This window comes from Balaenoptera physalus (genome assembly GCF_965194825.1).
Source record: "Balaenoptera physalus genome assembly, chromosome: 10".
NCBI lineage: Eukaryota > Metazoa > Chordata > Mammalia > Artiodactyla > Balaenopteridae > Balaenoptera > Balaenoptera physalus.
The window spans coordinates 102,589,937-102,615,376 of NC_138889.1; the positions used below are offsets into that span (position 1 = coordinate 102,589,937).

Sequence of the window (25,440 nt, forward strand, 5' to 3'; positions counted from 1 at the left end):
GCAAATGTTGTTGCATTTAATGTTGTCCCAGAAGTCTCTTAGGCTTTCTTCATTTCTTTTCATTCTTTTTTCTTTATTCTGTTCCATGGTAGTGAATTCCACCATTCTGTCTTCCAGGTCACTTATCCATTCTTCTGCCTCAGTTATTCTGCTATTGATTCCTTCTAGTGTATTTTTCATTTTAGTTATTGTATTGTTCATCTTTTTTTGTTTGTTCTTTAATTCTTCTAGGTGTTTGTTCTTTAATTCTTCTAGGTCTTTGTTAAACATTTCTTACATCTTCTCGATCTTTGCCTCCATTCTTTTTCCAAGGCCCTGGATCATCTTCACTTTCATTATTCTGAATTCTTTTTCTGGAAGGTTGTCTATCTCCACTTCATTTAGGTGTTTTCTGGGGTTTTGTCTTGTTCCTTCATCAGGTACATAGTCCTCTGCCTTTTCACTTTGCCTATCTTTCTGTGAATGTGGTTTTCATTCCACAGGGTGAAGTATTGTAGTTCTTGCTTCTGCTGTCTCCCCTCTGGTGGATGAGGCTCTCTTTAGTCTTCTTTAATCTGAAAGAGTTCTTTAGATTTTTTTCATTCATGACGTTGATATTTTTTGGAAAGTACATGTATAGGCCAGTGTTTTTCAGAATATCCCCAATTTGGGTTTGAATGGTTGTTTCCTCATTAATTGATTAAGTTTATGCAAGATATACTACATGAATGAGACTGTGTTTTCCTCAGTATATCACATCAAGACACATGATGTTGGTGGTAATTTTGATTGCTTGGTTGAAGGTGTCCATCTAGATAGAATGTGTTTTCTAGCTCAAAGAGGGATGACAGTAGAATGACCTTAATGGACATTGCCTCAAGCTGATAAAACCATGTGAAATATGCAAAATTCTGTTCATTTTAAATATCCTTAGTAGTTGTATGGTCCTAGAATATGAAAGAATGAAAGATTTTATTAGCTACAAAGCTCTGTTATATTTGCGTTTCTTAAGAATCCATCAAATTCAAGGGGCTGTATATTTAAATAGAGAAATATATTTATATATCTGAAATATTTAAAACCCAGTCAACTGATCAGTCTAGATGGAGATGAAGAATTATATGAGTAGACAGAAGAACTGGATAATATTTGTAACTCCATTCCTGGGGTGTAAGTTTAGTGACCACTGTCTTCTTGAAGTTATGATATTACTGATGTAATGTCTATATATCAGGTTTATTGTGTCCCATTATGGTGACAAACACAAATCCTGCCATTCTCCTGTCTGGCTGGTAGTCAAAGTTTCAATAACCCAAAATGGTAAGATCTTCCTTAATAAGTATGCATCTTTCAATTCTTATAAGAATTAGAATTAATATACAAATGTTTAGGAGAATCAGATGCATAGTACTAATATTTTTAGCTAAGAAGGAAGTTCTGCATATTTAATATTTTATATACTTGTTACTTGTGAGAGAATTTGACCTATTAGAGTGATTGCCTTTTAAGTTTAACTAGAAATGTGTATCTTGGTAATTGATTTAGAGTTATGATTTTAAGTTAGACTATTACTAAATTCACGTAAACATTTGAAAAATCTAAGATAACCTTAGATTCACTGAATTTATTGTATTCATAAATTTTGAATATTAGATTTATGAGGATTATGCTATTTAGAATGGTTCTATTTGTTGCCAGATGATTGAAGTTTTTAAAAAGAAAGTGGAATTTATAAAGACAGTTTGGGGTGTTTTAAAGTATCTAATATATAAATAACTTTAGAAATGGATCTACATGTAACTTACAGGTTCCTAAAAAGGAATTGTTAAAAAGTGGAGCCATAACTGACTAGTAAATAGAATAATAAAATTCATAGAGTGAATTTAAAAGAGTAGATGAAAACCCCTATGTTTTCATCATCCTGTGGCAGCTTTAGCCTAGAGGGGAAAGTAAATATGACCTGAAGGACTCAAAGAACTCTTTGGAACTGCAGAACAAATACCGTCAGGATTTGTGGTTTGGGCTGGAAGAGCTAACAGACTAATCTCTACTACAGCAGGTTTTTCCTTCTCTCCCCTCTCATGTACCTATGAACCCTTTCAAATGCATGTTATTAACACTCCTCTCAGATAATTTCATTTGAAGTCAGCTAACCGATAAATGCAAAATCAACCTTTCTCTCCCCAGCTGCACATCAAGAGGTAGTAATCAATCCCCCTATAGCCTGAGGAGCATGACATTTATCCTCTCTCTTTCTTTGTCTGGTATGATGAGGTCTTCTTTCTCTATTGAGTGTCATGAGGTCTCCTCTCCCTACTCCAGGGTCACAAAGCCCCTCTTCCTTTGCTGACGTCAGGGCCATTCTGGGGGTGGTGCTTTAGCTGATACTCAAGTATAAAGGGCACAGCTGTTATTTTGATGTGTTAAGGAGTTGGGCTGTGGTGATCCCAAGTCTCAAAGTGGTGTCATTCTCTTTCTTTCTTTTCTCCTTCAAGTAGGTGCTCTTCCTCTGGCAGTGTTGGGACAGTCTTCCCAGGGAAACTCAGAGATGAATTCTCTGGTGGCCTCACCAATGAGACTCCCACAAGACTCTTAGTCACACCACAGAGGAAGCAAGTATCTCAAAGTAATGTGCTGCTGCTTAGTCTCCTCCCTCCACAGAGCCTCCCCTACCCCTGTCCCTGATAATCGATACTCCCTGTTCTGGATCTGAGTGCCCCCAGTTCCTCCTTTCCCTATACTTATTTTCCTTCGTGGACCACATAGATTAAGCTTCCAGAACCAAACAAGGAATCTCTTTATTACATGCAGACTGGAGGAGGGGGATTAAGGAAGCTCAGCTTTTAGAAATCCCAGCTAAAGAATGTCACTCGCCATCTGGTTCTACAAGGATCCAGTCATTAGCCACTGCAGTTGCTGACCTTCAACACGCCCCCTGAAAAGAATTCAGGGCAGAGATCAGGAATGAGACACTTGTGCTCTGGCAAAACTGGCAGAACAGGTCTTCAGATAGTTAGATATTCTCAGGAGAAACTTTTATGAACCCCAATTCTTACATCTTCCCATAATTAGAAAAGCACTAAAATCATTCATGGAGGTATATTTTCCTTGTGACTAACAGTGACTTACCAAGAAGTGTGCTTATCCCACTACTGGGCATATACCCTGAGAAAACCATAATTCAAAAAGATACATGCACCACAATATTCATTGCAGCACTATTTACAATAGCCAGGACATGGAAGCAACCTAAATGTCCATCAAGGATGAATGGATAAAGAATATGTGGCACATTTATACAATGGAATATTACTCAGCCATAAAAAGGAACAAAATTGAATTATTTGTAGTGAGGTGAATGGACCTAGAGTGTGTCATACAGAGTGAAGTAAGTCATAAAGAGAAAAACAAATACCATATGCTAACACGTATATATGGAATTTAAAAAAGCAGTACTGATGAACCTAGTGGCAGGGCAGAAATAAACAAGCTGATGTAGAGAATGGACTTGAGGGCCTGGGGGGGGGGAAGGGGAAGCTGGGGATGAAGTGAGAGAGTAACATTGACATATATACACTACCAAATGTAAAATGGATGGCTAATGGGAAGCTGCTGCATAGCACAAGCAGATCAACTCAATGCTTTGTGATGACCTAGAGGGATGGATAGGGAGGGTGAGAGGGAGGCTCAAGAGGGAGGGGATATGGGGATATATGTATACATGTAGCTGATTCACTTTGTTGTATAGCAGAAACTAACACAACATTGTAAAGCATTTATACTCCAATAAAGATCTGAAGAAAAGAAAAGAAAAAAAAGCGTGCTTGATTGCACGTACACCTTCTCCAAAATTACATATATGCTGACCTCCCCCCTTACCTCTTTTTTTTAAACTTTTTATTTTATGTTGGAATACAGTTGATTAACAATGTTGTGTTAGTTTCAGTTGTCAACAGTGATTCAGTTATACATATACATGTATCTATCCTTTTTCAAATTCTTCTCCCAATTAGGTTGTTACATAATATTGGGCAGAGTTCCCTGTGCTATACAGTATGTCCTGGTTGGTTATCCATTTTATTTTATTTTATTTTTTATTTTCTTACAGGTATTATCAAATTTCCTTCCTCTTCTTTTTTAATACATCTTTATTGGAGTATAATTGCTTCACAATACTGTGTTAGTTTCTATTGCACAACAAAGCGAGTCAGCCATATGCATACACATGTCCCCATATCCCCTCCCTCTTCAGCCTCCCTCCCATCCTCCCTATCCCACCCCTCTAGGTCATTGCAAAGCACTGAGCCGATCTCCGATTTTTTGTTCTAATTCTGTGAAGAATGCCATTGGTAGTTTGATAGGGATTGCATTGAATCTGTAGATTGCTTTGGGCGGTATAGTCATTTTCACAATATTGATTCTTCCAATCCAAGAACATGGTATATTTCTCCATCTGTTTATGTCATCTTTGATTTCTTTCATCAGTGTTTTATCGTTTTCTGAGTACAAGTCTTTTGCCTCCTTAGGCAGGTTTATTCCTAGATATTTTATCCTTTTTCTTGCAATGGTAAATGGGAGTGTTTCCTTAGTTTCTCTTTCTGATTTTTCGTTGTTGGTGTATAGGAATGCCAGAGATTTCTGTGCCTTAATTTTGTATCCTGCAACCTTACCAAATTCATTGATTAGTTCTAGCAGTTTTCTGGTGGCATCTTTAGGATTTTCTATGTATAGTATCATGTCATTGGCAAATAGTGACAGTTTTACTTCTTCTTTTCCAATTTGTATTCCTTTTATTTCTTTTTCTTCTCTGATTGCCGTGGCTAGGACTGGTTATCCATTTTAAATATAGCAGTGTGTACATGTCAATCCCAAACTCCCTAAATATCCCCTCCCCCACCCCTCCCCCTCCCCCACCCCACCCCAGTAACCATAAATTCCTTCTCTAGATCTGTGGATCTGTTTCTGTTTTGTAAATAAGTTCATTTGTACCATTCCCATCCCCCTTAACTCTTTGGAGGAGTTCCTCAGAGCTATCTGAGAGGCTGTTTCCCAGGCTAGTCCTCAGTAAGCCCCCAGTAAATCTGAAACTCCCAGCTCTCACCTTGTGCAATTTCAGAGGACAGAGACAATGTTAGTATCTCTTTCCTGGAGTAGGAGTTGCAAAAGAAGATATTAATGCCCATCAGTCTTTTTGTTTTAATTATCTCTGCTGCATTATACACACACACACACACACACACACACACACACACACACACACATATATATATATCATCTATATCTATAGCTATAGAAATGTATGGTGTGTGTGTATAGTATATGTCATATGATTATAATACAAGGCTTAAGAAGTGACCTAGGAAAGGAGGATATTCAAAGAGCTACTCAGAAGACATGTGACTCTCTAGTCAATTAAAAACAAAACATAGAAAGCCAGAGGGAAAAAATCATAGAACCCACAAATTATTACAATCCTTCTGGCAAATTGGCAAGGGTCAATGAGCTAGTAGTTCCAGGAAGAACAATGTAGAAAAACATACAACTAAGTATAAAGCATGACTAGGATGCTGAAAGTGTGGGAGTTGTACAAGCCAGACAGCTGGGGTGCCTGGTCTGTTTCCTACTGAGGAAACTAAGGGAATCCTGGGAGGTATTTGAGCACAGAGACTGAGGCTATCCTGTTCACTACCCATCACTGCTTCCTCAGAGCTCAGGACCCTTCATTACCATTGATTACAGTTTATTCCCTCTCTCCATCACCCATTGGCTCCTCCAGCCACATGCCCCGTCCATTCAACACTGTCTTGTGTTCAGGGCTGCTTCACAGAGGTACAAAGTTCCACTGGTTCCAGTCACAGGGCACGGAGATACTCTGCAGGTTGAAGCTCAGTTTTTGCATGATGTGATTGGCCCTATCTACATGGGAATACATGGGGAAGCCAAGTTTGTCTAGAGCCTGAATCTGGACATAGGTGAGGTAGGTGATGAGGCCCTGGGCCCGGTACTCAGGTATGGTGCCTGCCATCCGCAGCTCTCCTGTCTGGTCCATCAGGGCCCAGGACACAGGGGTCCCCTCAGGCCCCAGCAGGCAGAAGGTGGGGAAGGCCCAGATACAGCGCTCGATGAATCGCTGGCTCCTCTCATTGCCACCAAAATGCCAGAATTTATTCACCAAGGCAGCGTGGGTAGGATCCAGGGATGAGAGTTTCAACACCTTTTGATGGCTATTGGGAACAAGGGGAAAGAATAGCCCATAATATTGAAACTGTATACAAGCCTGTGTATCCCTGTCCTTTGAAATAAAAAGCTTTTGCTTTAGCCTCCCAGGCCTCCCTTGAGTGTCAAAAGGCTAACTTCAGAGTTAGTGATTAGAAAATGTGAAGAGCTAGAAACAGAAGAGCTGTTGGGCTGAGAAACTGGTAACAATTTAGACTATAAATCTGCCACATGGCAGAATCACTGGACACAATTCCCTGCAAGATATTGATAAGGGCCTGACACACATTCCTAAGTTGGTTTTACAGGAAGTAGATCCCCACCAGATGAAAACTGCTGACCTCAAGAACATGGACCCTAGACTGGTTGAAACCAGAAGGTTGATGATGCTTGAAACTTCACCTTGATGCCAACCAATTCGAGAACTGTGCACAAGCTGACCACAACCCTGTAGCACCCTCCATCACACTGACTTTAAAACCCCTTCCCTGAAAGCCACTGGGGAGTTCAAGTCTTTTGAGCATGAGCTGCCCATTCTCCTTGCTTGGTGCCCTGCCATAAACGCTGTACTTTCCTTCACCACAACCCAGTGTCAGTAGATTGGCTTTACTGTGAGTGGACACACATGACTTCTTTTGCTGTTTGGTTCGATAACAATATCACATATACTGTGGAGTATTTTATTTGTCCCCTGCCCCAATTGTTCTGAGAGGGGAATAGGAGCATATTTAAGCGTAAGTGCTCTGTAGCCAGGCTGCCTGGGTTCATAATCTGACTCCTTGGGTGATTTGGGGCTGATTACTTCATTTCCCACTTCCTCTATTTCTTCATCTAATAAATAAGGATGATAATCACACCTCCTTTATAGAATCATTGTGAGGCTTAAATGAGTCAATGGATGTAGGGGCTTAGAACAAGCACCTGGCAGATAATAAATCCTCTACAGAAATTAGCTACAATTGTTTCATTTGGCCTCTGCTGCAACCTTCCAACCTAGATAGGGCAGGTGTTCTTATACTTATTTTACACAGAAGGAAAAAGTTGCAGAGATATAAACAAGTGCCCCAAAGCATATGCTAGTAAGCAGTGGAGCCAGAGCTTAAAATATTGATGTGTGAAGGTCCTTGGCTACCATGTTGAACAAGTGGGGAGGCTGAAGTCCAGAAAGGGGCAGTGACATGGAGTGCAGGCAGCCCCCGAGACACAGAACACTGAATCTGAAGGCATCTGCAGGCTGTAAAGAGGCTTTGGGAGGTGTCCTAGGAAGAGCCCATGAGGTGGAACTAGGAGATCTAGACTCAAGCCCACTATGCCCTTAACCATCCATGTGACCGGAACAAGCTATTTCATCATCTGAGTCTGTTTTCTGTCAGGAAAATGGGGATAATATCTCCCATCCTGTCTATCCTCAGTGCAGACAAGGGGATCCAGAGAGATTCTTTGATACAAAGTGAATAAAACTCTCCCAGGAGTACAAACGGAAGGCCATGGGATTGGGCATCTTCAGCTCAAATCTCCACCATCAGTGTTCAGTTCTATTCAGTGTTAGACTGGATATCAATGGGGGAAAATATATTATTTGTTGAAATTCTCTTTATTGGAAAACTTTTGTTTGTCAAGTGAATTTACTGAACACATTTATTAAATACCTACTATATACCAGGCACTGTTTTATCTGTGGAAGATCTATCAGTGAACAAGACAGGGAAGGTACCTGCTCTCTCTCGTGGGGTTTGCAACGTTGTTGGGGAGAGTTCAAACATCCAGTAAGTAAGACTGTTAACTAAATTAGCTAATTTCAAATAATCATAAGTGCTACAAAGAAAATAAAAGTGGGTCATGTGTGGAAAATAACTGGGAAGTGATTTTAGGTGGAGTGGTCTAGCCTGGACTCTCTGGAAGGTGACATTTGAGCAGTTCTGAACAGCAAAAGGAGTCATGTGTGTCAGGATTGGGTGGGGTGGGGGCAGAGGGAAAAGCTGACTCAAAAGGCCTGAGCTTACAAACAACCCAATCAAAAAATGGGCAGAAGACCTAAATAGACTCTTCTCCAAAGAAGACATACAGATGGCCAAGAAGCACATGAAAAGCTGCTCAACATCACTAATTATTAGAGAAATGCAAATCAAAACTACAATGAGGTATCACCTCACACTGGTTAGAATGGGCATCATCAGAAAATCTACAAACAACAAATGCTGGAGAGGGTGTGGAGAAAAGGGAACCCTCTTGCCCTGTTGGTGGGAATGTACATTGATACAGACATTATGGAGAACAGTATGGAGGTTCCTTAAAAAACTAAAAATAAAATTACCATATGACCCAGCAATCCCACTACTGGGCATATACCCTGAGAAAACCATAATTCAAAAAGACACATGCACCCCAATGTTCATTGCAGCACTATTTACAATAGCCAGGTCATGGAAGCAACCTAAATGCCCACTGACAGACAAATGGATAAAGAAGATGTGGTACATATATACAATGGAATATTACTCAGCCATAAAAAGGAACGAAAATGGGTCATTTGTAGAGATGTGGATGGACTTAGAGTCTGTCATACAGAGTGAAGTAAGTCAGAAAGAGAAAAACAAATATCGTATACTAATGCATATATGTGGAATCTAGAAAAATGGTATAGATGAACCTGTTTGCAAGGCAGAAATAGAGACACAGATGTAGAGAACAAACATATGGACAGCAGTGGGGGAAAGGCGGATGGGGGGGTGGGATGAACTGGGAGATTGGGATTGACATATATATACTAATATACATAAAATAGATAACTAATAAGAACCTGCTGTATAAAAAATAAAATAAAATACAATTCGAAAAAAAAAAAAAGCCTGAGCTTGCAATGATTGATGGCAGGAGGAAGACCAGTGTTGTTGGGGGCAGTAAGCAAGAGAGGAGATGAGGTCTAAAAAGTAGATGTGTGTTGGTTCTTATAGGATCATGTTGGAGTTCCGAATTATTTCCAAGTGAGATGGGAAGTACTGGAGTCTTTTAAGCAGGGGAAGAACATGGTCTAATGTGCACTTTTTTTAAAAAAAGATTACTCTGGCTGCCTGGCAGAAAATGGATGCTTAGGAGACCAAAGCAAAAGCTGGAAGAGAAGGTAAGAGGTATAGTGGGTTGAATGGTGTGTCCACTCAAATGGTGTGTCCACCTGGAACCTGAAAATGTGACCTTATTTAGAAAAAGCATCCTTGCAGGTGTAAGTACATTTAGGATCCCAACATGAAATCATCCTGGATTACCTAGTGGGCCTTTAATCCAACAAAAAGTGTCCTTATAATAGACAGAAGAAAAGACACAAACACACACAGAGACACCCATGTGAAGGCAAATTCAGAAATGAGAGTGATGAAGCTGAGCCAGGCTGGGACCTGGAACCCTTTGCTGCAGCACTACAATGCTTGCACCTGCACAAACTTCTCCTCGGGCAACAAAATACAAAGAAACTATAAGAAACCAAAAATAACTGTGTGCATGTGCAGTTGGGGCAAATTATGGACAAAGGGACAAAAAGACCCAAAACGCCCAATTCCCACTTTTGAAGAGCCAGGAGCAAAAAACAGGGTGTTGGGAGCAAAAGCAGGGCACTGCTCATGCCCCCTGCACAAAACACCACCAAAGGGGTGGGCAGGCCACCTAAGCCACCCCTCCGGCCCGACCCCTGGACACACCCCTACTCTCACCCCATATAAGGAACCAGCTCGACCCCCTGCCTCAGCCAGCAAGCAAGCAAGGGAACCTGTTGCTTGTTCTTCCTCCCCGCTGCTGCAGCAAGCTCCCAATAAAGCCTCGCCTGAACTTCTTGTCTGGCCTCTAATCAATTTCTATTGATTGGGGAAGGCCAAGAACCCTGGTTGGTATCAAAGCCACAAGCCAAGGAATGCCTAGAGCCACCAGAATCTGGAAGAGGCAAGGAAGGATTCCCTCCCAGAGGCTTTGAAGGGAACAGAGGCTCGCCAACACATGGACTTGGGACTTCTGGCCTCCACAACTGTGAGAATAAATTTCTGCTGTTTTAAGCCACCCCAGTTTGTTGTGCTTTTTTGTGACTGTCCTAGAATGTGCTGGCTAATTCAGTGGTGACAGATATGAGGCTTCTTTCTTTTTTGTTTTGTTTTGTTCTTGTTTTTGTTTTTTGCCACGCTATGCAGCTTGCGGGCGGAATCTTAATTAGTTCCCAGACCAGAAGGATTGAACCTGTGTCCTTGGCAAGCAGTGAAAAGTGCAGAGTCCTAACCACTGGACCACCAGGGAATTCCCCAAAGCAACTTCTTTCAGACTTACATGGACTTGTATTTATCACCATTGGGTGATACGTTTTTTTCATCCAGCAAGGAAGTAGCCAATTTCTTTGCTGTCTCAGAGACCATATAGAGAAAGCACTGTGTTTGCTTCACCTTGCCCAATTTAATAGCCGCAAGATTTTTTATCACATCATCCAGGCTGGATTGTGAACCTAGATGGAGGAAATGAATTATATGAGATATCACTGTTCTTTAAGTGTCAGGAAAAAGCTGTCCAACGGCTGCAAAGTTTGAAGATTTCCAATTATTAAAACTCGTGTTCCATCATGAAAAGACTTCTAATGGGATAATGGCAAATCACTCTCATATTTAAAAATAATTCAAAATTGGGATAATACTACGATTCCTGAATACATCACAGTACAGTTACGACCATCAAAGGAGATGAGGTATAAAGATAATAACCAAAATTGATTGAAAAATTCTATGCACTCAGTGCAGTAGATTGTTGCTACAGTGGTCTGAGTTTGTTCCTCTTCACTATCATGATTTTTTTCTCCTTAACTGACTATGGGATTCACCATGAAACTTGCTTTGGCCAATGGAAAAACAACAAATATGAATCAGTAAAAAGCTTGAAAAGTGACTATGCATGGAGGTTTGCCTTTTCTCTCTGCTCTTGAGAACCTGTGACTTCTATACGTCACCCAAGCCACTTCATCAGCGCAGTCAGTGGCCAGCACAGACAAAGCCAGCATTAACAGCCAAACTTGAGATTGTGGCTAACTTAGTCCTACCAGCTCACTGACAACCCCCAGCTGACTGCAGCCAATGGGTGAATCTAAGAGAGACCAGCAGAAGAGTCACCCAGCTGAGTCTAGTCCAAATCGCTGACCCACAAAATCGTGAGCTAATAAATGATTGTGGTTTGCAGTCACTATTTGGGGATGGTTTGAAAACCTAACTGATGAAGTCAGGCATAGTGCTAAGCACTTCTCATTCAAGATCTTATTCAATCTTTAAATGGCTTATGTTTTGGGTACTATTCTAATCCTCATTTTTATATATAAGGAAACTGATCCCCGGAGAGTTTGTTCCTTGCCTTAGATCACAGAACTACTAACAGGCCCAACAAGGTCACAATTTTAGGTAGTCTGACTCCAGAGAATACTTTTTTTTTTTTTTTTCTGGCCGCACAATAGCTTGGGGGATCTTTGTTGCAGGATCTTAGTTCCCTGACCAGGAATCGAACTTGGGCCAGGCCTCTGGCAGTGAGAGCACAGAGTCCTAACCATTGGACCGCCAGGGAATTCCCAAATACATTCTTAACTACTAAATTTCTCCTTTGTAAATAAGACAATGATAAAACGGAGATGAGACAGAAGGAAAGCTCTGCTCCCATATTCAAGCTCTCTAATAGATCCTGGAATAAACCATGAATCCTTAGCTATTAAGAAATTATGTTATTCATGATTTCCTATGTAAACCCCATGTACTGCAGTCTTCAAGTTCTAATTCACTATTGTTGGAGGAGGTCATCAAGAAGACGTGCTACCTGTTGACCCATGAGCTGGACCCAGGCAACTGGAGGTTCCCCACTCCCTCCCCTCCTTGGAATGTGCTTCCCACTTGCCTTCCCAGCTCCCAGAAGCTGCTCCAAGGACACAGCCTGAGATTGAAATGTGGTGTTGAGATATCTGGATTGGGTACATGACTGAACCCAGTTAAGGCCACTATATAAATGTTTAAGATTTGGGCAGGTGGGTGAGGTGATATACTCATCCTGCAGTCTCCTGAGACAAGCCTGGAAGTTCCCCTGCTTATTAAGCTTGCCACCTACCAATTGGAAGTGGTTTGCCCGTTTCTTAGGTCTCTCCTTGCCATACATGTATATGGGGGCTGGTTTCAGATTTCACCTGGGAAGCTCCCAAATAAGTTTGTGAACTAACAACTATGGAGGTAGTAGTGGCAGCTGAGAGAAAGAATGGACAGCAGGCTGTCTAGGACTTGGAGTAAAGATTTAGAGGATGTAGGGCTGTAATTCAAAATGAAAAGTGAGGCTTCCCTGGTGGCGCAGTGGTTGAGAATCTGCCTGCTAATTCAGGGGACACGGGTTCGAGCCCAGGTCTGGGAAGATCCCACATGCCGCGGAGCAACTAGGTCCGTGAGCCACAACTACTGAGCCTGCGCGTCTGGAGCCTGTGCTCCGCAACAAGAGAGGCCGCGATAGTGAGAGGCCCGCGCACCGCGATGGAGAGTGGGCCCCGCTTGCCGCAACTAGAGAAAGCCCTTGCACAGAAACGAAGACCTAACACAGCCGTAAATATTAAATAAATAAATTAATTAATTAATTTAAAAAAAATGCTGGGATTCTATTCTCTCTCTTAAAAAAAAAACAAAATGAAAAGTGACACTACAGATACAGACATGGGAGATCTCAGTAGCCAGCACACATCCTGGTTCCCTTACTTTGAATCTGCAAATGTTGCTTCCAGTTGATGACTTCTGGCAAACCAAGGAATTCCTGACATTTCTTAGGGTCCTTGGAGTAGACTTGGTAAGTATTGGTGTAGTGATCAAGGTCATCTGTCATCTCCTGTTTGGGTTGGGAAAAGTAGAATCAACCAAAATGCTTGTATTTAGTGATTGCCATATTCGTTTTCAGGGTTCCATTATATTATGATACTTTTAAATACTAAAATATTAGTTTTTTTGTTGTATTGATTTTATTGAAGGATTATTTACATCATGAGATCAAGTCAAGGACTCCCTGATTCAACTAACAATGAAAAATGTCCTGAACAAAACTACTCCTAATGCTTTAAATTTTCAAACCAAGCAAAAATGATCCATTTAAAATTATTTTTCTATCCCTCCATAAAACTCATTAAGAAGCTTGAAAAGTGACTGAGCACTGAGGCTTGCTGTCCCTTTCTGCTCTTGAGAACACTGTGCCTTCTATATGTCACTGAATCCACTTCCATCAGCAAAGTCAATAGCCAGCAAAAACCGAGCTAGCATCCACTTGGGATTGTGACTAATCTAGTCCTGCCAGCTCATGTAAAATGACAGTTGAGAAGCGAAATCCCTGGCCAAAAGAATAAATCTTGCTTTAGTGCAAAGATTTTTAGAACATGTGGTCTATGAACATGTCTTTATTAAAACCGATACAGTTAACAGGTTAGACAATCCTCCTACAAATTATGAAACCAAGAAAAAGGTGAAGTAGCTTTGCTTTCTTTAAAAAAAAATCATACCATTGTTAAACAAACAACAATTCCACCAACAATTAAAAAACATACTCATTTAGAAAACCATAATTCAGAAAGAGTCATGTACCACAATATTCATTGCAGCTCTCTTTACAGTAGCCAGGACATGGAAGCAACCTAAGTGTCCTCTCACAGATGAATGGATAAAGAAGATGTGGCACATGTATACAATGGAATATTACTCAGCCATAAGAAGAAACGAAATTGAGTTATTTGTAGTGAGGTGGATGGACCTAGAGTCAGTCATACAGAGTGAAATAAGTCAGAAAGAGAAAAACAAATACCATATGCTAACACATACATATGGAATCTAAATAAATAAATAAAAAATGGTTCTGAAGAACCTAGGGGCAGGACAGGAATAAAGACGCAGATGTAGAGAATGGACTTGAGGACATGGGAAGGGGGAAGGGTAAGCTGGGACGAAGTGAGAGAGTGGCATGGACTTATATATACAACCAAATGTGAATCATTTTCCTTAGTTCACTCTGTTGTTTCAGACCTTATGCCTTGCAACTACTATTTTCTCTGCTTTGAACACAGTCCCTCCCTGCCACCATGTAAAAAATCTTATTTGTCTTCAACATCCAGTTTTGGTAAAATTTCTACTAAGAAGCATTTCTGATCCTCTCCCTGCAACCTCTACCACATATAGTCTTTTTCCTGCCCTGTTTTATTTGCTTTATTGATGACAGTAGGTTATAACACCCTGCAGCATCTCAATGGGAAGACAGTATCACAATGAGAAGTTTGGAGTTAGCACGAATGAGTTGGTGTGGTTTCAAAATTGGTGTTTTTAAAAGGTAGGAAATATCTTTTTTTCCCTTGGGTTAAGGGTTTAAAATGGGTTTCATTTATTACAATGCAGAAATCTAGCCTGGGAAATGCTCCTTTGATACCTTTAACAAAAGTGACCATCTATATAATCCTACATTACCACAACCTCCCACTGGTTGCCTCTATTCCCACAAACTGGGTGCAAGAAATGACAAAGTGTGTTTGGTCTTAAGCAGCAGCAGGATGCTATCTGTGTTTTGATCCTGCCTGTTTCACACGACGCTGTAATTTATCTGTGGATTTATCTGTAATCTCCTCCGGGCTGTGGGCTTTTTGAGGACGAGGACTTGTTAACCAACACCTCGATTCATTTCTATAATCCCAGGGTCTACCACACTGCCAGGTGCATGGTAAGCACATAGCAAATATAAACATAGATGCATATTCATTCCACATCTGGCACCTTACCTGCTCCTGAGGGCGGATAACCACCGTATTAAAATCAGGCCACTTGTCCACCAGGGCCTTTAGCTTGAAAGGGTTTCCTTGGTTTATGTGGAAGGTGGTCCCATAAACCTGCAGTATCCGGACAAAGTGAGAGGGTCAGCTTATTAGGAAGGGATGGCAAAGTGCCTTGTTTGATCAGGACAAGGTTTATTTCTATGAAATAATGAAATTTTTTGATTGGAAGTCACCTAATGAGAATTTCTGCAGACCATTTTTTAGGTTCTAATTTTTGCCCCAATAAATATATCTTTAAAAAATATTCATATAGAAAATATTCAGACCAATGAAATTTATGAATAAAAATTATGAACTCTCCCATTGTAGAATTTAATAAAATCTTTAATAAATTTCCTTCTATTCATGTACACACACAACAAACTTCACAAAAAATGAAAAATATCAGATACACTCCACTCCAGGTGTTTCCAACTTTTCAGTGTAAACAGTGACCCTTCAAAGAATATCTTTTTGCAGAAATATTTGCATATGTAACTGATATTTGCTTAGGGAAGGTTTTTAGAAGAGAGGTTGCTGGGCCTAAAGTTATCTACATGTTTAAGGCTTTTTAACATATATTTTTAAATTATCCTCTGGTAAAGGTAAATATTTCCTACCAATAAGTGGAGGCTGTAGTAATTAAAGGTCGGGGACAATTGTCTCTTTGGTCCTTTTATAGTAAATAAAAATAAAGCCAGTTAGTCTACCCATAGAAGAATGCTTACCTTTCTCTTCCCCAGAGTAAAAGGATGGTTTACAAATGGTTAAGATTGAGGAAGGTGAATAGATTCAACTCACCCCAAATTATGCCAGGTCTTTCAAAACATTAGCCTCACATAAGATGTATCCACAATTCACCCCACTGTAAATTTATGGTCTGATCTGTAATAATAGTGGCTAATATTTGCATAGCTTCTCTGCGTGCAAGGCACAGTTCCACCTGTTCAACATAAAGTGTTCTCATCCTGACAATAACCCCAAGAGGTTAGAGCTCTCATTACTCCCTTCTCTTTTTTCTTGGCTGCGTGGCTTGTGGGATCTTAGTTTCCCCTCCAGGGATCGAACCCAGGCCCTGGGCAGTGAAAGCACCAAGTCCTAACCATGGGTCACCAAGGAGGTCCCTCATTACTCCCTTTTTGTATGAGAAAACTAAAGCATGTAAAAGTTAAGCGATGTGGCATCGACATGCAGCTTGACGGTGGAAGAGGCAGGCACAGACCCAGGCAGGCTGGATGCTGAGTCTGCCCTTTTAGCCACAGAACCAACGCGATGTCACTGTCATCAACCTAACTCCCGTGGTAGGATTAGGGTGCATGTTCTTGACAAAACTAATAATAGAAATTGAAATATACAACTTTATCGACCAATGTCCAAGGCGTTATGCCCAGTGGATGAGCATAATGGTTAGTACTTGGCTTCAAGGGTGAACCTGCCTGGAATAAAACCCTGGCTACTTACTGTGTGATCTCGGTAAAGTGCAGAGACCTGGTGTCCCTGTGCCCGTAGAACACCACCCCCAGGATTTTGACACTGATACAGTCAAGATGTGGAACAGTTTCACCAACACGAGGATCACTCGTGCTGCTCTATAGAGCGACACCCATTACCCTCCACTGCTCACCTCCTCCTTCACCTCCAGCAACCATCAATCTCTTCTCCATGTCTATAATTTTGTTATTTCAAGAATTTTATATAAATGGACTCATGTAGCATGTAGCCCTTTGGGATTGGCTTTTTTTTCCACTCAGCATAATTTTCTGGAGCTTCATCCAAATTGTTGCAGGTATCAATAGGTCATTTCTTTGTCATTTAGTAGTATTCCATAGTAGGGATGTACCACCGTTCATTTAGCCATTCACCTATGTGAAGGACATCTGAGTTGTTTTCAGCTTTTGACTATTATGGATAAGGTTGTTATAGACATTCATGTACATAGTTTTGTGTGAAAATAAACTTGTATTTGTCTGGGGCAAATGAGCAGAATTGTAATTGCTGGTTGTGTGCTGGTTGCAAGATTAGTTAGGAACTTACAAATTGCTTTTCAAGAGTGGCTGTACCATCTCCCATTCCTACCAGCAATATATGAGAGATCCAGTCTCTCCTCATTCTTAACAACATCTGAAGTTGAGGGTCTATTTTGCTCAAAGCATGCAGGTAGCCTCAGGTGAGTTGAAGTTGGGTAAGTTGATTATATTTCTGGCCTCAAGAGTAACCAGTTGGGCAAGTAAATTAAGTTTCCTTGGTCAGATGCATCATCTACAACATAGGGAGAAGAGTGACACCCTCCTCATGTGGGAGTTTTGAAGTTTATATGAGTTCACAGATAAAGCCCAGTGGCTGGGACGAGGTAAGGGCTATAAGTGCTTTCTATTGCCACTAATGAACTGCGCTGGCGTTGTTCTGACCTTGATGTCCCCATTGGTGCTGGTGCTGGGCAGTGGTTGCATGTGACTTAAGCTTCTATCTTTAGGTGTAAAAGGAGCTTTTAAAAAGCAGTTTAGGGACTTCCCTGGCGGTCCAGTGGTTAGGACTCCACACTTTCACTGCCGAGGGCTTGGGTTCAATCCTGGGTCGGGGAACAAAGATTCCATGAGATGCATGGCCAAAAAATAAAAAATGAAAGAAAAGCATTTTACTCGTTTCATCAGTCCTCTGAATGTTAAAAATGCAAATATAAATAAAATGTGCATAAATCCAGCCACTTTGTAGCAAATATTGCTGCAATAAAATAATGAATAGTATATAATTATTTCTAGGTCTCCTCCATGGATAGTGCACAATCTTTTGGATTTCAAAGAAATAGGAGTTGACCTATTAAATGTTCCAAGAAGGTACATGGTGGTTAACCTTGCCTTGGGCACAAATGTTTAAAAATTAGTATGTACTTAGATCAACCTTTTAAAGAGAAATCAAGGAAATGTTTTTGAGTCTGCAGAGAGTGGTTTTGTTGCCACTTAAAAGTATCAGGCAAGTCATAGTACTGAGACCTGTTTCCTCTTCTGGGACACGAGTATAATAGACCTCCCTTGCCAAGAGGTGGCGTGAACTATGTGAGATGCAGCATGAGTGATTTCCTGCCACAGAATGGGTGCTCAATAAAAGCTCATTCTCTTTCTCACCTCTGTTACAAGAAGACGCAACCATTTGGTTCCCTAAGAATGTCCCATGCTCACCTTTAAGGACTCAGGGAGGCTCTTCCTTAAGTATTTTTCTAGCATCTGCAGCATCTGTGGACCCTGTAAGTGGAGCATCTTGGCAGGTACCTTAGCCTAGAGAGAAGACCAAGAAACAGCCAGGAATGAGAAGATACTGAACCAATAGGAATAGATTGGCACACATTTACCTGAACCTTAGAAGATAACAGGTGAGATAAATTTGCCTAGAAAACTGCTCTGGGAGAGGGGGAGGAAGTATAGTCACCATAGATTTCTAGCCTTACTATGAAGGACAGGAGTTTAGAAGAGCATCATAAAAGTCCTGAAGGGGTCACCTCATAGAAGACACAAAGAAATAAGAGCCGAAGATTCTACCCTAATACCTATGTCCAAGCCCTTCTTCAGTGCCTTTTATTGGTGTCACTGTCACTGAAGTCCTCACCAACTCCAAGGAAGGATGAGACGGGCAGAAAGCACAGGGTTCTCTTTCTGATAATTTTCACTTCACTTTCTTATACTACCCTGAATTTCAGTCATTAAAGACACATATATTTTAACAAACATATTCTTTTTTAAATTGAAGTATAGTTGATTTACAATGTTGTGTTAATTTCTGCTGTACAGCAAAATGATTCAGTTATATATATATATACATTTTTTAAAAAAAAATTCTTTTCCATTGTGGTTTATCACAGGATATTGAATATAGTTCTCTGTGTTATACAACAGGACCTTGTTGTTTATCCATTCTGTATATAATAGCTTACATCTGCTAACCCCACCCTCCCACTCCATCCCTCCCCCAACCCCCTCCCCCTTGGCAACCACAAGTCTGTTCTCTATGTCTGTGAGTCTGTTTCTGTTTCATAAATAGGTTCATTTGTGTCATATTTTAGATTCCACATAGAAGTGATATCATATGGTATTTGTCTTTCTCTTTCTGACTTACTTCACTTAGCATGATAATCTCTATTTGCACCTATGTTGCTGCGAATGGCATTATTTCATTCTTTTTTATGGCTGAGTAGTATTCCATTGTACATATGTACCACATCTTCTTTATCCATTCATCTGTCAATGGATATTTAGGTTGTTTCCATGTCTTGGCTATTGTGAATAGTGCTGCTATGAACATAGGGGTACCTGTATCTTTTTGAATTAGAGTTTTGTCTGGATATATGCCCAGAGTGGGATTGTTGTATCATATGGTAATTCTGTTTTTAGTTTCTAAGGAACCTCCATACTGTTTTCCAGAGTGGCTGTACCAACTTACATTCCCACCAACAGCGTACAAAGGTTGCCTTTTCTCCACATTCTCTCCAGCATTTGTTATTTGTAAAGTTTTTAATGGTGGCCATTCTGACTGGTGTGAGGTGATACCTCATTGTAGTTTTGATTTGCATTTCTCTAATAATTAGTGATGTTGAGCATCTTTTCATGTGCCTATTGACCATTTGTATTTCTTCTTTGGAGAATTGTCTATTTAGGTTTTCTGCCCATTTTTCGATCGGGTTCTTTTTTGGTTGTTGTTTTTATAGAGTTGTAAGAGCTGTTTGTATATTTTGGAAATTAAACCCTGTTGGTCACATCGAACAAACACATTCTTTAAATATGCAAGCGCATCTTTCATGATTAAGTTACTGTCCATGATTATCCCAATGTCACCACTAACAAGCTATGTAATCTTCAAAAAGTTACTTGACTTCCTTGTTCCTTGGCTTCCTCATTAATAAATTCTCTGAAAAGAGATCCTATCTTAGAAAATTGCTGTGATAATTAAATGAGTTAATACATATTAAGTGCATAGAGAAGTTTCCAGCATATATTATCTCAAAATGTTATTATTTTTACCATTGTTATTATTAATATTGTCACTGGCCGTTAACTACACAGTAATTCAAATCAGTCCATTGGGTTGTTCTTCTGTATTGAAGGAATGGGATGTAACTTAAACACAGACCATGATGTGAACGTCTTCAGTTAGAATAGTGCCCTGGGAAAAATCATAGACATGAGGATTAAATGAAGTAATCCACGCACTGGCACCAAATGAATGAAAAAGTGCATGTAAAATTCTTAGCAGAGTGCCTAACAGAGAATAATATTAATATGTCATTATTATTATCATTCCCTGAAGGAAGCAGGAAAAAGGTAGATTTATGTACTTAGTCCTTTTGTGCTGAGGCACTTTACCTTTCCAGATCTCTGTCCAGCATGTTCTTGGCTTTCTTCTTTATAGGAACATATGTCCTTTGGCATGGTCAGTTAAGATACAGACTTGTAGAGATGGAACCAGTGTTGCTTACTTTCAATGGGAAAATGCTTATGGTTCCAAGGATCTCATTTACCTTTTGGAACCTGCTGTGTGAACAGATTTGAGATTGCTTGAATGAGTGAATATTCTTGACTTTTCCATGTGTGTATCCTGCCCCACACCCCCAGGTGCTTTCCAGTTCTTTGGGGACACCAACAGGCCATTTTTTTCCCTATGTCCACTTATTGGTTTGGGGAGAGGAGAGTCTTTGACAGCATCACTATAGCTGTGGTTATATCTTTTAAAAATACATTTATTGTTGAATAATTTAAATGGGCATAATTAAAAACATATATAGGGTACAATTCTATGGGTTTGACACACGTATATGCCTATGAAACCATCACCACCTTTCAGATATAGAACATTTCCTTCATCCCCTGTGTTTCTTGATTTCTCTTTGTAGTCAGTTGCTCCCCATTGCTAGCCTACTCAAGAACTGATCAGCTATCACTATGGATTAGTTTGCCTTATATTGAATATAATGTAATCATACTATGTACTTTTCATGTGGTATAATGATGTTAAGATTAAAACAATTTGATCACGTATCAGTTGTTTGTTAATTTTTATTTCTGAGTATTATTTCATTGTAGAAATATACTACAATTTATTTATCCATCCATCTGTTGATAGGTGTTTGGGTTGTTTCTTTTCTTTTCTTTTTCTGGATATAATAAGTAGAACTACAATGGATATTCATGTAAAAGCTTTGTAGTGGTTATATGTTTTCACTTATCTCAGGTAAATACCTAGGAGTGGAATAGCTGGATTGAATGGAAAGTATATGTTTAACTATATAAGAAACTGCTAAACAGTTTTTTCTAAGTAGTTGTTTCATTTTACATTCCTACCAGCAAATCATGAGAGTTCCAATTATTCCACACTTCAACAATGCTTTGGACTGTTGGTCTTTTTTTTTTTTTAAGTTATTATTATTTTTAAAAATTTTATTTTATATTGAAATATATTTGACTTACAGTGTTGTGTTGCTTTCATGTTTACAGCAAACTGACTCAGTTATACATATACATATATTTGTTCTTATTCAGATTCTTTTCCCATATAAATTATTACAGAATATTGAGTAGAGTTCCCTATGCTATACAGTAGGTCCTTGTTGATTATCTGTTTTATATGTAGTAGTGTGTATCTGCTAATCCCAAACTTCTAATTTATCCCTCCGCCCACACCTTTCCCCTTTGGTAACCATAAATTTGTTTTCTAATTCTGTGAGTCTGTTTCTGTTTTGTAAATACGTTCATTTGTATCATTTTCGGACTGCTGGTCTTTTAAATTTTAGCTAAACTATGGATGTGAAGAGTTATCTCACTGTGGTTTTAATTTACCTTTTCATGATGACACGGTACTGGTAATTCATGTTCTTTTTAAAAATTTCTTGATCAGTTTAGAGCAGGGTTCCTTAAATTTAGCACTACTTCTATTTCAGCCCAGACAATTCTTCGCTGTGGGAAGCAATTCTGTGTACTGTAGAACCACAGTAATGTTCCTGGCCTCTACCCACTAGCCATCAGTAGTAACACCTCCACTCTCAATTGTGAAAAACAAATGTCTCCAGACATTGGCTCCATCTCCTTGAGAGCCTCAGGATAGTGGAAGTCTAACGTTCCGAGAGGCAAATGTGACCTTTTATCCAGAAGCATCTTGTAAGAGGTAAAATGAAGCAGAAGAGGCAAAATGAGCTTGATGCCAAATTTCTAGGGTTGTAACATTGTTATAATACTACAAATCACATAATGTGAGACTGCTGTACATATAAGCATGCACACATACACACAGTGGAAAGTACCACCAGCACCAACAACAAATATATCGTCCAGTTAATAGGGTAGACTGAAACCTGAAGAGGCTCTAGAACACTGTACAGTCAGGGTGAGCGTTTAGCTTTGGCAAAGGGCAAAGTCCACAGTTCAGACCCAGCCTTTGCCTTATTGGAAATGTTTGCAAAATGCTGAACAATTCAAACACAGAAAACAAGTTCTAAAGAATAGTTTTATAAAACAACATTAACAAATAGGAACAAACAAGACACAATCTCTATGTCTAGCACTAGGATAAGATTACATAAATTATGATCTCTTAGTATGTTGCAACTCTAGGAACCATTAACATAATAACTATCACACACACACATACACAGGAGAATACTAAAATAAAAGGAGAAAATGTAGAACATAAAACAGTACATAATTCCTGATTATAATAGGTAAGTCTTTGCTTACACATATTCTATATGCAACATATATGAGAATTGTAAGGATGTAGAAAGATAAATTTAGAAGGGAAAGCAAAATATTAAGACATTTTATGGGGACTTCCCTGGTGGCGCAGTGGTTAAGAATCCGCCTGCCAACACAGGGGACACGGGTTCAAGCCCTGGTCCAGTAAGATCCCACGTGCCGCGAAGCAGCTAAGCCCGTGCACCACAACTACTGAGCCTGTGCTCTGGAGCCCTCAAGCCACAACTACTGAAGCCTGTGAGCCTAGAGCCCGTGCTCCGCAACAAGAAAAGCCACCGCAATGAGAAGCTCGGGCACTGCAAGGAAGAGTAACACCTGCTGGCCACAGCTAGAGAAAGCCTGCGCACAGCAACAAAGACCCAACAAAACCAAAAATAAATTAAGAAAAAAAAGGACATTTTATGGCCATAGCATTATCGATAAAATCTTTTAAATTAACTTTCTTTTTCACATGATTTGAATTAACAGTAAATCTGGCCTGCATTCTGGTCCACATTCCTCTGCATATTTCCTCTTTGACTTTGAACAGACTACTTCACTTTCCTGGTTAACCTGTATCTAAAGAAAAACCTACGTCCTTTAGAAAGTTTCCTACAGGACTAAATAGAACGATGTTTGCTTAGTATCTCGGCACATTAGGTGCTAGATAAATGTTACTTGGAACAGCATCCTTCCTTGCAAATGTTATTACTTCTCCACTCACCCACCAGCTTCCCAAATCCCTCCATATCATTTGTCTGCTTAGAATGAAACCTGGCTTAATCCTTCCAAGAATTTTTTCCACAGTACACCTGCTGTATACAGAGTACCTGCAATGCATTATTTCTCAAATTGAATAGACTCCCTTTTCTTCAACCTAAGTGTCAATAAATAAGCTCGGCCCTTCATGTGGAAACCAACAAGAGCATTTGATTTTTCCCACCTTGTCGTGAGAGAAAAATGAGGAGGCAAGTGTCACAAAGCAGTGATTCTCTCCAGTGAGATGAGCCCTCACCTTGTCTCCACGGAGAAAGGTCCCCAGGAACAAATGAGAAGCAGCAGACTTTTCCAGAATATGAACTTCCCTTTATCCTGGCAAGTACAGCCAGGAACTGCAAAGTGTGTTTTGGTAATTTTTCTACAGAAATAGCTAAATTGAAGCTGTTGAAGTAGACCTTGTCTCTTTAAAAGCAGTGGGGAGAAGCTTCTGTTAGCTGGTGTGGAATCCAGTGGCACCTGGTCCCTCCCTCTGGGTCACATGTTCTGCTGCCTCTGCAAATTTGGGAGTCTGATTGTAACTAAGGGTTTGTATCCTAATCCTACCATTTACCAGCTGTGTGTCTTTGACCAAGTCATCTAATCTCTCTGTGCCTCTGTTTCCTCATCTATAGGTGAGGTAAATAATACTACCTATTCTCACTAGGTTGTTTTTTTCCCCCAATTTTCTTATAAATTTTATTTTGTTTTTTATTTATTTATTTACTTTATTTTTTATTGGAGTATAGTTGATTTACAATGTTGTGTTAGTTTCAGGTGTACAGCAAAGTGAATCAGTTATCATATACATATACTTACTCTTTTATAGATTCTTTTCCCATATAGGTCATTACAGAGTATTGAGCAGAGTTCCCTGTGCTATACAGCAGGTCCTTATTAGTTAGCTATCTTATATAAAGTAGTGTGTATATGTCAATCCCAATCTCCCAATTTATCCCTCCCTAGGTTTTTGTTTTTTTAAGTTAAATGGGCTAACATTTGTGAAATGCTTAGGTAAGTGCCTGACAAATATAAAATGTATATTAATGTCTCTTAAATGAAACACAGCAAAACAAAATTACCGTCATGTAGGGTAAGCTGCATATGTAAATATCTCTCAAAATATTTAGTGAAATACTTTTTCCCTGTGCTTATGGATCAAGCCCCTTTTGATATGATCATTCTAATGTGACACAATGAAGAGAAGAATGTCAGAAAGAGATGACATGTTGTCCTACTGCACCGTCCTACACAGTTATACACAGTGTGAGCTTTTCCTAGAAACATCTTCACCAAATGCCTCATTTATGTTGACTCAAGGCGGCCGCTCCTAACTAGCTCATTATATATAAGTGAAGATGCACAAGTCACAATGTTAGATAAGGTTTTGCCTTAATTTGGGATTCCTGGTATTCAAGGAAAACAAATTCATGTTAAAACATTATCTGTAGTCAGATAGCATACAGAATGTATCTTGCAAACGGAGATAGATAGAAGTATGGAGGCAAATTACTTTTACAATATCAGGGAACTAACTTAGGAAAAGAAACAGTTTCCTGTTGTAAAAGCATAGAAAGCCAGGGGGAATTTTATTTATCTTACATATAGATTGTTCCAGCTTTCCTTTGGTGTTAATCCACTGTGTTTGCAATGGCACAGATTCTTACCAGTCAGCCAAAGAAAACTGAAGACTGTTCCATTATCCTTAACTCTGTGGGCTAAAGAACATAAACTAGTTTGATATGGCTACACAGATTGAAGTGTGTTCCTTATCCTGATAGTCATTCTGAAGGGCAGTCATAGGTGACCACTTGGAGCTAGCGGTGTCCCATCAGCTAGCAGGTATAACTCCAGGTGTACTTGACAGTTCCAGATTCTTTGAAAGGACCCATAGTACACTGGGGGAGTTGGGGAGGAAATACACTGGAATGGTCTTAACTAAGATTCCCACAGTCCTGGCTT

At 39.7% G+C, this 25,440-nt stretch overlaps 1 protein-coding gene across 5 annotated transcripts; it reads right to left on the reverse strand.

Annotated features, from left to right (window-relative positions):
- Positions 1 to 5,655: 5,655 nt before the first annotated feature.
- Positions 5,656 to 24,785, reverse strand: LOC309667570 (glycine N-acyltransferase-like). Of its 5 annotated transcripts, none has more exons than XM_082476131.1 (7): positions 23,738 to 24,785; positions 20,020 to 20,161; positions 18,187 to 18,282; positions 14,978 to 15,085; positions 12,930 to 13,056; positions 10,501 to 10,672; positions 5,656 to 6,203 (listed from the first exon to the last, which is right to left on the reverse strand). In XM_082476131.1, the coding sequence occupies exons 2-7, from the start codon at positions 20,020 to 20,022 to the stop codon at positions 5,801 to 5,803; spliced, it is 909 nt and encodes a 302-aa protein (XP_082332257.1). In that variant the 5' UTR covers positions 20,023 to 20,161; positions 23,738 to 24,785; the 3' UTR covers positions 5,656 to 5,800. The 5 variants fall into 5 exon arrangements, with proteins under 5 accessions (XP_082332257.1, XP_082332258.1, XP_082332259.1 ...); XM_082476132.1 differs by lacking the exon at positions 23,738 to 24,785 and adding an exon at positions 23,666 to 23,718; XM_082476133.1 differs by lacking the exon at positions 23,738 to 24,785 and adding an exon at positions 20,362 to 21,598.
- Between the last annotated feature and the right edge of the window lie 655 nt (positions 24,786 to 25,440).